Raw genomic sequence first — 13,865 nt, 5'->3', positions numbered from 1 at the left:
GTATGTAGGCAGCAGCTTCTCAGTGTTAGTGATGGCTGTTTAACAGTCTGATGGCCTTGAGATAGAAGCTGTTTTCCAGTCTCTCGGTCCCAGCTTTGATGCACCTGTACTTGCCTCGCCTCCTGGATGGTAGCGGGGTGAACAGGCAGTGGCTCGGGTGGTTGTTGTCCTTTGATCTTTTTGACCTTCCTGTGACATCGGGTGCTGTAGGTGTCCTGGAGGGCAGGTAGTTTGCCCCCGGTGATGTGTTGAGCGCGCAACCTTCTGGGGGATCAGCGAAGTGGAGGTGTTATTTCCTACCTTCACCACCTGGGCGGCCCGTCAGGAAGTCCAGGACCCAATTGCACAGGGCAGGGTTGATACTCAGGGCCTCAAGCTTAATGATGAGCTTGGAGGGTACTATGGTGTTGAATGCTGAGCTCTAGTCAATGAACAGCATTCTTATATAGGTATTCCTCTTGTCCAGATAGGATAGGGCAGTGGGCAGTGTGATGGCGATTGCATCGTCTGTGGAGCTATTGGGGCGGTAAACAAATTGAAGTGGGTCTAGGGCAGGAGTGGGCAAACTTTTTGGCTCGAGGGCCACATCGGGATTTTGAAATTCAATGGAGGGCCGCATTTTTGGGGGGGAAGCGTTTTTAAAAATCAATTAGCGGGGGCTTCCCAAGTGGTGAAGCGGTCTAAGGCACTGCATCGCAGTGCTTGAGGTGTCACTACAGACCTGGGTTTGATCCCGGGCTGTGTCACAGATGGCTGTGACTGGGGGACCCATGAGGCGGCGCACAATTGGCCCAGCGTCGTCCAGGTTAGGGGAGGGTTTGGCAGGCCAAGATTTCCTTGTCCCATCATGCTCTTGTGACTCCTGTGGCGGGCCGGGTGCATGCATGCTGACACGGTCGACAGGTGTACTGTATTTCCTCTGACACATTGGTGTGGTTGGCTTCCGGCTTAGGCTGGCATTGTGTCAAGAAGCAGTGTGGCTTGGCTGGGTCGTGTTTCGGAGGATGCACGGCGCTCGACCTTCGCCTCTCCCGAGTCCGTATGGGAGTTGCAGCCATGAGACAAGACTGTAACTACCAATTGGACACCATGAAATTGGGGAGAAAAAAAATCGAGACATCTAAAAAAAAAAGATCTATCATTTCATTAAAAAATATATATATATAATATGTCTTGCGAACCGGATTGAAGTGCCTGGCATGCCAGATATGGCTCTCAGGCTGTACTTCCCCCCCCCCCCCCCTTGGTCTAGAGTGACAGCTAGCTGGTCTGTGCATGCTCTAAGGACGCGGCTAGTGATGCCGTCTGGGCCGGCAGCCTTGCGAGGGTTAATGCGTTTAAATGTCTTAGTCACGTTGGCCACGGAGAAGGAGAGCCCACAGTCCTTGATAGTGGGCCGCGTCAGTGGCACTGTATTATCCTCAAAGCGGGCAAAGAAGGTGTTTAGTTTGTCTGGAAGCAAGATGTCGGTGTCTGTGACGTGGCTGGTTTTCCTTTTGTAGTCCGTGATTGTCTGTAGACCCAGCCACATACGTCTCGTGTCTGAGCCGTTGAATTGCGACTCCACTTTGTCTCTATACTGACATTTCACTTGTTTGATTGCCTTGCGGAGGAAATAACTACACTGTTTGTATTCAGCCATATTCCCTGTCACCTTTCCATGGTTAAATGGGGTGGTTCGCGCTTTCAGTTTCACGCGAATGCCACCATCTTTCCACGGTTTCTGGTTGGGGTAGGTTTTAATAGTCACAGTAGGTACAACATCTCCAATACACTTCCTTATAAACTCACTCACTGAATCAGCGTATACGTCGATATTATTCTCTGAGGCTACCTGGAACATGTCCCAGTCTGCGTGATCAAAACAATCCTAAAGTGTGGATTCTGATTGGTCAGACCAGCGTTGAATAGCCCTTAGCAAGGGGAAATCCTGTTTGAGTATCTGCCTATAGAAAGGGAGGGGCAAAATGGAGTCGTGGTCAGATTTGCCGAATGGAGGGCGGGGAGGGCCATGTATGCATCACAGAAGTTAGAGTAGTAGGGATCCAGTGTTTTTCCAGCACGAGTGCTACAGTCAATATCCTGATAGGATTTAGGTAGCCTTGTTCTCACATTTGCTTTGCTAAAATCCCCAGCTACAATAAATGCAGCCTTAAGATATGGTTTCCAGTTTGCATAAAGTCCAGTGAAGTTCCTTGAGGGCCATCGTGGTATCGACTTGAGGGGGGATATACACGGCTGTGACCGAGGAGAATTCTCTTGGGAGATAATACGGTTGGCATTTGATTGTGAGGAATTCTAGGTCAGGTGAACAAAAGGACTTGAGTTCCTGTATGTTGTTATGATTACACCATGAGATGTTAATCATGACACATACACCCCTGCCCTTTGTCTTCCAGGTGGCTGTACCGACTCCAACAGCATATCCCAAGAGAGACACATTTTCAGTTAAACAGAGTATGTTACAATCCCTGATGTCTCTCTGGAAAGCAACCCTTGCCCTAATTTCGTCTACCTTCTTATCTAGAGACTGGACATTAGCGAGTAATATACTCGGAAGCGGTGGGTGGTGTGCGCGCCTCCGAAGTCTGACCAAAAGACCACTCCGTATGCCTCTTCTCCAGTGGCGTTGTTTTGGGTCAGCCTCTGGAATCAGTTCAAATACCCTGGGTCGTTCGGAGAAAGGATCCGCATCGGGAAAGGGGTATTGCTGAACGTAGTGCTGGTAAATTGGCGTCTCGCTGATATCCAATAGTTCTTCCCGGCTGTATGTAAAAACACTTGAGATTTTTTGGGCTAACAAGATAAGAAATAATACATAAAAAAACCAAATACTGCAAAGTTTCCTAAGGACTAGAAGTGAGGCAGCCCTCTCTGTCGGCGCCATTACTAGTTATTCATGCAAAACTACAAATCCCTGCAAGCTCCTGAACCTCTCTAGCTGACACCTTTGCAAACAGGTAGTCTCAATAAAAAATTGCACAAGACAGTTCACAGTGTTGTCAATTTAAAGAAATGTAGCTAATTTATGAATTACTACATTTAGGTAACATTAAATGGTTAATCCAGAGATTCTTACCTTTGTCTCGATTCGGCAGTCTCGTCCAGATCATCATGGCATTTCTGGTTCTTTATGATAGCCACATTAGCAGCTAATTAGCATTTCATTTTGGGAGGGGGAAATACAGACAAATATATTGATAAGTCACCTTGTCCTAGAGAGATTTGTCACGAACCGGCTCAGAGCCCGTAACAAAAGGGAGACCACGTGGAAATAAGGAGTAACAAAATATATTTATTAGATAAAGAAACTAGGTATAATATACAATGGTGTGTGTAATCAGTAATCAGTAGTGTAAGTGAATGTTTTGCATGCATGAATGTGATAATGCAGGGTGTTGAAAGATGCTAAAACAAACAACCAGAAAAAGCCCCATGAAACATAACAGAATCTATTAAGGTGTCTACATGGAGAGAGTCCTCCTCCATGAACGGGGAAGTGGTGCATTTATCCTGGAAGACACCGGGCCCAGGTGTTTCCCATGTATCTGATGACCCTCCCAACTCCGCCCACCGACATCCTAATAAGGAAACAAGAACAAAGAGAGAATACGGCAGACAGAGTGGGAGGGTCGTCACAGATTTACATGGTTATCTAAATGTCACACCAGGATAAGCCTACTCAGAACACAGCTCTTATTTTAATTGTTTCAACAACAAAAAAACCTATGGGGAAAAATGAAAGGTGGAAAAGTAATTGGAACCATTTCCCTGTTTGACTGCTGGGTTTTATGGGTATTAGGGCTGTGGTAGTCTATGCAGTTGTAGCAGGCTCGCTCCCTGTCCCACCTCGATTTTAACCACACCCCTTTTCAAGTACCAATTTGTTGAACAATGTTACCAGAACAGATAAAACGATGAGCCAGATGTTTCATCGGCTTTAAAAATCTGAAGCATCCGGTTGACCTTTCCACTCTCCACCAAATATGGTGAAGAGAGGAAGCCCAGTGGCCGGCAGAGCAAGAAGATGGAGCGAGAGAAATTTTGACCGACATTCTGCTAATTTTCTCATCAATGGAACATTTGATCTCAATACAGTTGGTTAATCAAACTGTGGTTGAGGTTAATCAAACTGTGACTGTCAGGTAAAAACAATGCTTTTACAATTGAGGGGGAGGGGGTAATTTGAGCATTTTCTCTTCGTGTGTGTAATGTTTAGATGAGATTTTATTCGATTTACTGTACATTTCTAGAAAACAATGTCATTGTGAACTTCTCCCTCAGCATCTTTATTGACGTTTATGGAAGTTGGTCAAATTTTGAATTTTGACAATCATATTTTCTAGAATCCAAAGACATGATAAATGTGCACATTAAAGGCCCAGTGCAGTCAAATGTGATTATCCTGTGTTTTATACACTACCGGTCAAAAGTTGACACACCTACTCATTCAAGGGTTTTTCTTTATTTTACTATTTTCTACACTGTACTATTAAATAACACACATGGAATCCTTTAGTAACCAAAAAAGTGTCAACCACCCTTTGCCTTGATGACAGCTTTGCACACTCTTGGCATTCTCTCAACCAGCTTCATGAGGAATGCTTTTCCAACAGCCTTGAAGGAGTTCTCACATATGCTGAGCACTTGTTGGCTGCTTTTCCTTCACTCTGTGGTCCAACTCATCCCAAACCATTTCATTTGGGTTGAGGTTGGGTGATTGTGGAAGCCAGGTCATCTGAGGCAGCACTCCATAACACTCCTTCTTGGTCAAATAGCCATTACACAGCCTGAAGGTGTGTGTTGGGTCATTGTCCTGTTGAAAAACAAAGTGCAAACCAGATGGGATGACATATCGCTGCAGAATGCTAAAATTCTAAATAAATCAGTGTCACCAGCAAAGCACCCCCACACCTCCTCCTCCATGCTTCACAGTGGGAACCACACATGCAGAGATCATCCGTTCACCTACTACGCATCTCATAAAGACATGGCGGTTGGAACCAAAAGTCTCAAATTTGGGCTCATCAGACCAAAGGACAGATTTCCACTGGTCTATTGTCCATTGCTCGTGTTTCTTGGCTCAAGCAAGTCTCTTATTATTGGTGTCCTTTAGTGGTTTCTTTGCAGCTATTCGACTATGAAGGCCTGATTCACGCAGTCTCCTCTGAACAGTTGTTGAGATATGACTGTTAATTGAACTCTGAAGCATTTATTTGGGCTGCAATCTGAGGTGCAGTTAACTCGAATGAACTTATCCTGTGCAGCAGAGGTAACTCTGAGTCTTCCTTTCCTGTGGCGGTCCTCATGACAGCCAGTTTCATCATAGCTCTTGGTTTTTGCGACTGCACTTAAACAATTTTCCTGATTGACTGACCTTCATGTCTTAAAGTAATGGACTGTCATTTGTCTTTGCTTATTTGAGCTGTTCTTGCCATAATATGGACTTGGTCTTTTACCAAATATGGCTATCTTCTGTATACCACCCCTACTTTGTCACAACACAATTGATTGGCTCAAACACATTAAGGAAAGAAATTCCACAAATTAACAAGGCACACCTGTTCATTTAAATGCATTCCAGGTGACTACCCCATGAAGCTGGTTGGGAGAATGCCACTTAAAATGAGTACTGGAACCTATTTCAATCCAAGTAAACACTGACAATGAATTAGTTGACAGTTAATCGGCCAATAACAGCTAGATTTCCCCTACCCACTCAGACTCCCAGACCATCCTAGCAACATTTTTAGCTTGAGAATTTGCTGCTAAGCTATTTTTGACTGAAACCAATCACAGTAAGGTTGTTAATTGTTACACAGAAATGATTTGATAGTGAGATAAAAATGGCTACATTGGCCTTTAATATAAATCAAATATCTCTTCCATTGCGAGACCCTTTAGATCTACTGATGAGGTTAATATCAACCAATATATGATTTAATTCCTAAACCAGTAGGCCCAGGGTTATGAACACATGTTCATAGTCTATGGCAGGGGTATTGAAATCCGAGACGGGAGGTCTGGAGAACCAGAGGAAGAGGTGTATGGAACGCCGTTTGGGCCATAAAGCACGTGGTCAAGACACAATATTTTTAATGCTACGTGTAAAGCAGGTGCAGGCACAAAATTAACACATGCTTTATGACCCAAACGGCATTCCATAAGTTGCACCTGTCACACACATCTGCCCTCTCATTGGCTAGAATGAACTCACCTGCCTTGGACTGTTGGTCTTCCATTGCCGTTGTTTGTGTTCACTCGAATAGCTTGTCAATGTAGATAATTTGGGAAAACAGCAGTTTTGTACAATAAAAAAAATTGCACCCACCTGCAGTCCCAGGTCAAAAACTGTCCCCAAATCGAGGGGACAATTTAAACTGCAAAGTTCATGGCATAATTGCAGGATATTAGCTTAAAAGCAGCAGCAAAAACTCTGCCCAATGACAAAAAGTATAGAATTGCAGTTTATTTGCTTTAAAGCAGCAACATTGTCTCTGGTGCCAAGAGATGTGCCTTTAAAATGTTCCTTCTCAGGGCCCTAGACTTGGTTCGTTCAGCCATCCACATTCTGATTGAAGGGATCCCTAATGAATTTGCTATCACAAAGGGGGTCGCCGGCCAAAAAAAAAAAAGAAGCTTGAGAACCGTGATATATTTTCTATACAATCTCAACCACGTAAACAGTACGGGTAACTTGAAACAGTCATTTTTATACTTTCATCGAAGCGTCTATAAATAAACATGCACAAATAACATGCATGGACAAATAACAGAGGCTAGGCTGTATTCTTTTCCAATATATTTATTATAACAAAGCATTGTTGCTCCATCATTAGGACCAGAGAGTTTAGCTGTCGGCAGCCTCCTGTTCCTGAGCCCGGAGGAAGCTGGCCTTCTTCTGGGCAACGCGGTCTTTCCTCTGGGCCAGAGAGAGCTTGGCACGGTTCCACCTGGTGACCAAACAGGGAGGATGGATTTCAGAATTACATGTTCACAACTCAATTTTTACAGTGTCAGGAAATATGAGGGGGATGGCTGTCACATCAGTAAACTGCTTTAAAATACCAAAGGAAAAATGACTGGGGGGGGGGGGGGGTTATAATTTGATAACCATTCAGTAAGTAAACAGAATGTCAAAGGTATTGGAAACGGAATTTCTGTTTACTTCCAGAATTAAATAGAATTGACACCAATTCGGGTCATGATCATCTAGGGAAGTTTACTATCAGGTTATAGATTTATAATATGAATAGCAACAATGCAGTAGCACTGCATTTCCAATAGAAAATAGCCAAAACTGCTCATCAACTCACCTCTTCTTCTTGACTTCTTTCTTAGGTTTCTTTTCATGGACTGGGTTCTCACGAATGCCAGAGTGGGCCTTTCTGTACATTTCCTCAACCTGCAGGACAAGTGTGGCAAACAAATTAGTAAAATGTGGGTAAAGGCCAATTCCAGCAATCAAATACACACACAACCGTAAAGGCTCCTCTACTGGATAGCCAAAAATGTACTTCACCCTTTTTAATACTGAAACAGGCAAGCTTGATTCAGTATAGTTTCTACTCTACCCTTATTGTTTAATTATTTACACCCAATTGATAGGAACGAGTTGATGACATTTTGTATTTTCATTCATGTATGACAAACTACTGTGCTGCTCTCAGCCCCGTCTTGAAACGTTGATTACATCAACCTTGGCAAATGAAGGACCAACTACAATTTGCTCAGCATCAAATGTTTCATCATCAAGCAGCACACAGTTCCTACGCTGAAATCCAAATCGACCCCTAGCCACTTCTGTAGATCAGAGAGCAGTGGATTGTTGGGAGCAATATGGTGACAGTGTAAGTAAAAGCTGAATCCCAAACCAGGGCCTCACCCCTACCAACTCGCTGTTGGTGCACTCAGTTGTCACGTGTGGCTGACAACGCCAACTTCCAAAGTGATGAGGATTAAATTACTTCAGGACACACCTGACTTAAATGATGCAATCATGTTCCACATTTAAATAATAAAACAAGCATTCAATTCAAATTAACACATTTCTCCTGTTATTTACAAGATATAATACTCTTAACAGATAAACATTTTATTTGGGAGGCACTTCATTTGATAGGCTTGTCAAGCCTCGAAAAAGGCCAAACATGCACGTAGCATATAATTAGGCACACCTCATTCTTTCACATGAAATTGCACAAACTCCAAACATCTCAGTGAGTGTTGGCATAGCACTTTGCTCTCGACCCGGCAGCCTTGCTGGCTTGGTTGAAGCCACGATTGGAGGCTCATGTTGGCCCCTACAATTATCACTCCCCTTGCTTTGGGACACTTTTGTATATGACAGAGCCCCCCCCCCCATAAATGGAGAGCCGAGGGGAAGGGACTGTTTGGGATTCAGCATAACATTCCCTTCAGAATTTATTTGTGGAGAAGCTGATATGACCCCCCAGTATGCTTACAAGCATGAGGCCTAACAATAACAGAACAGTAGTTGCTACCCACTCAGGTTCAGTGAAAACCAGCAGTGATGTGAAGCAGTTTCCCAACTCCAGTCCTTGAGTACCGCTAACAGCACACATTCCTGTTGTAGCCCCAGACAAGTTGAATCAGCTGTGCTTGTTGTTTAATCATCAAGCCTTCAGTTGAATCAGGAGTTTGTCCGATTGCTAAAACAAAATGTGTGCTGTCGGGGGTACTGGAGTTAAGAAACACTGGTTTAAGGGAACTAATAGAGCCAGGTATTGGCAGGAATCTTCCCATACAACATCACACTGGGTTCAGGGTGAACTTACCTTGTCGGGGAAAACGCCATTCTTGATGAAGCGGGAGAACTGCCTCTTGTATGCATCCTCATCCTCTTCCATCAGGTAGCTCATATACTCCGACACATTGACGCCCATGATGTGCTTGCGGTGGACCTCTGCATTGAACTCTTTGCTCTCAGCGTCATACCCAGGGAAGCGCTTAGTGCTGGGGGGGGGGGACGACAAACGACAATATCAGACTTAAAGAGGCTACTGAACAACCAGGCTCATTCAATATTATCAATAGCGCTTTTCCTGAAGATTATAGGCACCAAGGCCAAATAGCTCCACTAAAGCCATATAAAAACGACTTCTTGCAGAATTCCAAGGAAATAACCACACACTTAGACATCGGCACAATTGCATCTTTCCCATTACGGCGTAAATGCATGGGCATCTCCATTTTGAGGTAGTCAATTTTCCATTTACTGAGTTGGCAAATTAACTGAAAGGGTGCACACTGCCACCTAGAATGTGTTGTTTGAACAGGTAAAAAGCTAAGGTTGTCGATTTACTGCCACCTGCAGTTATAGAACTTTTCCTCACTGATCCCTCCTGGTGATGGAATTATGTGATCCTTCCTTAACCCATTGGAAGTCCCACCCAGTTGACTACTTCAAAAGCCCTCAATGGCACTACCCATGCTAATACAAACACTAGAGCCCTTGATCTCTATGCATATAACACATTTGGATGGTAAACCAATGAATCATATCGCTCTGAGCAACGTCTTAAAACAGGACATTTTACATCAACCTGGGCAAATGAAGGAACTACAATTTGCTCAGTCTTGAGTGTATCAAACAAAATATCGATCCTGATAACTTCCCGAAATACTAGCCTGGTCACAGATCTGTTTGTGATGTACAAATGTATGTAAAAATGGCACAAACCAGACTGGGACCTGTGGCAGTATGCATCAAGAGTAAGAATACTTATCTATGATCAGTTTTGCCTTTTAAAATCACAATGAATAAGATTATGGACGGCACTTTTACTCCTGGCTACAGCAATGTGTTCCTAACGCACAGAAAAGTGCAATTACCTGTGAGGGATGGACAGGCCTCCATCCACAGCCCCTTTCAGGGCCCCGAACACCTTGTTGCCAGTGCTGGTTCTGGCGAGCCCTGCGTCTAGGTAGCAGGTGAATGCACCTGGCTGACCATCAACACTCTCTACGTTGAACTCATCTCCAGTCACCTCCACCTGGCCCTCGTACACCTTGTCCAGGCCAAACTTGTTCAGCAGCTGGAGTGGAAAGACGAAAGGGATTAGAGAAATCTGTTGTATTATTAAAATAAGCGGACTACATTGTTTCTTTCTTGCTGAGCGAAAACTCTGCCACAGGTGGCTAAAGCGACAAGGCACCCACTCATGCTGCAGCCAAAAGTCAATTTCAAATCTGCTGCACTGACAAACCACGAAGTAAATACAAAAGCTGATTCTGAAGCAACACATTAAACAAGCGGAACAAACAAACTGACAGGCAGCTTTTTGGCTGACCAACTGCCAATTCTTTACAGTGAGAAAACAGAAGGGCAGGGTCACCTTTCAAAATGATTGTTTGATAATTCAGAAATAGAACAGACATGCTTCTTTCTCTCATGTAGAACACAAAATCATGTAATCTCTAATACACAATTTTGTGCAATCGAGAACACGACTCAGTTCTGTCAATAGCTTAGCAATTTGAGCACCAACTGTCCATACAGCATCCATCATACTTCAAGGCATTGAAGACTAAATGAGGTTTGAGGAAAGGGTACTCAGAGAAATGATGGATTTTCTCAAACTCTAACAGGGTAGAAACATAGAATACCCATTAGCTAATAAGACCCAGTACTGAAAACTAAAACAGCCGCCATCAGGTCAAAGTGGGGGTGTACGAGAGCTAATCTTACCCTGCGGGCCACCAGCAGACCAGTGCAGTAGGCTGCTGCGTAGTTAGTTAGTCCCACGGGGATCCCGTACTTGGGCAGCTCGTGGGAGTAGGCGGCGCACACAATCATGTCCCCCTCAATCTTGGCATAGGCAATCTAGAGCAAATACACAAGCAAGAAACATGACAATATAGGCATAATCACATTGCCCATCAGTCAATCCCTCATGGCATGGGGCATTCCCCATTACCTCCTTGATCATTGTTACCACATGGGTCATGTGGGAATGATAGGGACAATAGCTGAAGGTGAGAATGCCGTTCCAACTGGACTAAAGCATGGTGTTCAGGTGGCAACAGAGTTGTGGGTTTGACTAACATGGGCCACATGATTAACTGTCAATAAAAATGTTTTGGCTAAAAGCTTCTGCTAAATGATTAGCTACGTATCTGGGATTGGAGAATGAGTATGTGGCCAAAAGTTTTGTCCATTGTGGTAATTCCAGCTATATTTTCTCATGTGAATCCCATCTTACCTGGCAGACGATATCCCGGTTGGAGAAGCGGACGATCATCCTGTACTTGGGTGTGTTGTACTTGTTCTTATCTTGGATGACCAGGCGCTTACGGGCAAAGTAGTCGGTCTTTCCCTCTAAGCACAACAAGGATACCCAAGTCAGTCAGGTGGAGGTGCATCAGTGGAATGAATAGAGTCTTTAGTGTGAAATTAAAGATCAAGACAGCCATGGCATTTTCAAGTTTAGACTCTTTCTACTTGAACCTTAAGTCCTAAAACCTGTCTTACCTCTCCTCCTCCTGAATTTGACCTGGTACCTCTTGAAGTAGGACTTATTCTTCACCACTTTCACAAAACCCTATGAGAGAAGAAAGTAACAATTTTATTTAACTAGTTAAGCAAGTTCAGAACACACTTATTTACAATGACGGCCTATCGGGGAAGAGTGGGTTAACTGCCTTGTTCAGGGGAAGAACGACAAGTTTTTACCTTGTCAGCTCGAGGATTCAAGCCAGCAACCTTCCGGTTACTGGCCCAAGGTTCTAGCCTACCTGCCGCCCCAGATAGTTTGCGTGTGTCAGTACAACTAGCCAGCTACTTGTCAACACACAACACGTATCCCTAACATTACACATGCTGCACTTTGAAGTATATTTTATGTGGCCAAAGCTATCAGACATTATGTTGCACTGACTATTGGGCCTGTCATCGCTGATAGTAACAGCTAACTAGCCTAACAGTGTTAGCCAGCCGTAGCTTTGCTACTTTTAGTGTTAGGCAACACTGCAAACATGTTTAATAGCGATTTACGTCACGGGACATGATAGACAACATCCACTCATCAGGCAACGCAACACATAGTTAGGAATATCTCTACAGCGCTACAGGAAACATTAATTCGTGAAGGCGGCCATTAGGCCACGTTTGATAGACCCCGGTGAACAGTAACCGGGCAGCCGGACGGAATCTATCTTCATCCAAGGAGTTTCAAAAACATAAAAACATGTGATTGCAGACCACACGCGTTGATGTCTAACACATATATCTAGGAATGTATTTCGGCAATTTACTAACCATTTTGCAGCCTTTTCTGTCTCCTTAGCCAGGAGCCTGGAGTCAAAGACCGGGGATTTCACTCCGCTGCACTAGAAAAAGAAAGTTTGCATTGCGCATGTTCCGTAAATAGCGCATCGCCGGATGTAGCTGAAGAGAAGGGAAAATTCTGCACTGCCCTCTACTGTACAAAACGAACAACGACAACACCAGCTGATAAAATGGCTCAAACAAGAAAGAGTACGTGATCAAAAATTTGTATCACTATGTGATTTTTCTTTGTGGGGTTGTAATAAACCATCCTACAACACAAATGACATTACTCTGTGACTGTACCATGCTGTGTGTGCATGCCTTCAGAAAGTATTCACACCCCTTGACTTTTTGGGCATTTTGTTGTGTTAAAACGTGGGATTAAAATGGATTTAATTGTATTTTTTTTGCCAACGATCTACACAAAATACTACTCTTAGTTGAAGAAACATTTTAACATTTGTAAAATATATATATCTTGATTAGATAAGTATTCAACCCCCTGAGTCAATACATGTGAGAATCACATTTGGCAGCGATTGTAGCTATGAGTCTTTCTGGGTTAGTCTCTAAGAGCTTTCCACACCTGGATTGTGCAAAATTGGCCCATTATTGTTAAAAAAAAATATTCAAACTCTATCAAATTGGTTGTTGATCATTGCTAGACAACCACTTTCAGGTCTTGCCATAGATTTTCAAGCTGATTTAAGTCAAAACTGTAACTCTGCCACTCAGGAACTTCTTAGTAAGCAACTCCAGTGTAGATTTTGCCATTTGTTTTAGGTCATTGTCCTGCTGAAAGATGAAATCATCTCCCAGTGTGGTGGAAAGCAGACTGAACCAGGTTTTCCTGTAGGATTTTGCCTGTGCTCGGCTCCATTCCATTTATTTTTTTATCCTGAAAAACTCCCCAGTCCTTAACGATTACAAGCATAACCATAACATGATGCAGCCACCACTATGCTTGGAAATATGAAGAGTGGTACTCAGTAATGTGTTGTATTGGATTTGCCCCAAACACAACACTTTGTATTCAGGACAAAAGGTTAATTGCTTTGCCACATTTTTTGCAGTATTACTTTAGTGTGTTGTTGCAAACAGGATGCAAATATTCTGAACAAGCTTCCTTCTTTTCATTCTGTCAATTTGGTTAGTATTGTGGAGTAACTACAATGTTGTTGAACCATCCTCAGTTTTTTCCTATCACAGCCATTAAACTCCGTACCTATTTTAAAGTCACCATTGGCCTCATGGTGAAATCCCTGAGTGGGTTCCTTCCTCTCCAGCACCTGAGTTAGGAAGGATGCCTGTATCTTTAAAGTGCCTAGGTGTATTGATACACCATCCAAAGTGTAATTAATAACTTCATTGTGCTCAAAGGGATATTCAATAAAAAAATGTTTACCCATCTACCAATAAGTGCCCTTCTTTGTGAGGCATCCGAAAACCTCCCTGGTCTTTGTGGTTGAATCTGTGTTTGAAATTCACTGCTCGTCTGAGGGGCGTTATAGATAATTGTATGTGTGGGGTACAGAGATGAGGGAGTCATTCAAAAATCATGTTAAACACTCTT

At 43.4% G+C, this 13,865-nt stretch overlaps 1 protein-coding gene across 1 annotated transcript; it reads right to left on the bottom strand.

Annotated features, from left to right (window-relative positions):
- Positions 1-6,785: 6,785 nt before the first annotated feature.
- LOC120052618 (60S ribosomal protein L5) lies at positions 6,786-12,377 on the bottom strand. Its single transcript, XM_038999638.1, has 8 exons — positions 12,281-12,377; positions 11,495-11,564; positions 11,226-11,341; positions 10,712-10,846; positions 9,856-10,058; positions 8,799-8,976; positions 7,317-7,405; positions 6,786-6,953 (listed from the first exon to the last, which is right to left on the bottom strand). Exons 1-8 carry the CDS (start codon positions 12,281-12,283, stop codon positions 6,851-6,853), a joined length of 897 nt encoding a protein of 298 aa, XP_038855566.1. The 5' UTR covers positions 12,284-12,377; the 3' UTR covers positions 6,786-6,850.
- Positions 12,378-13,865: the final 1,488 nt, after the last annotated feature.

This window comes from Salvelinus namaycush, chromosome 8 (genome assembly GCF_016432855.1).
Source record: "Salvelinus namaycush isolate Seneca chromosome 8, SaNama_1.0, whole genome shotgun sequence".
Classification (NCBI taxonomy): domain Eukaryota; kingdom Metazoa; phylum Chordata; class Actinopteri; order Salmoniformes; family Salmonidae; genus Salvelinus; species Salvelinus namaycush.
This window is presented reverse-complemented; position numbering and strand designations above follow the sequence as displayed.

Coding starts and splice junctions, on each gene's coding strand:
- LOC120052618 (XM_038999638.1), bottom strand. Junction 11,342..11,494: donor CAAATTCAGGAGGAGGAGAG/GTAAGACAGGTT, acceptor TGTTGTGCTTAG/AGGGAAAGACCGACTACTTT. Junction 7,406..8,798: donor ATGGCGTTTTCCCCGACAAG/GTAAGTTCACCC, acceptor CTTGTCCTGCAG/GTTGAGGAAATGTACAGAAA.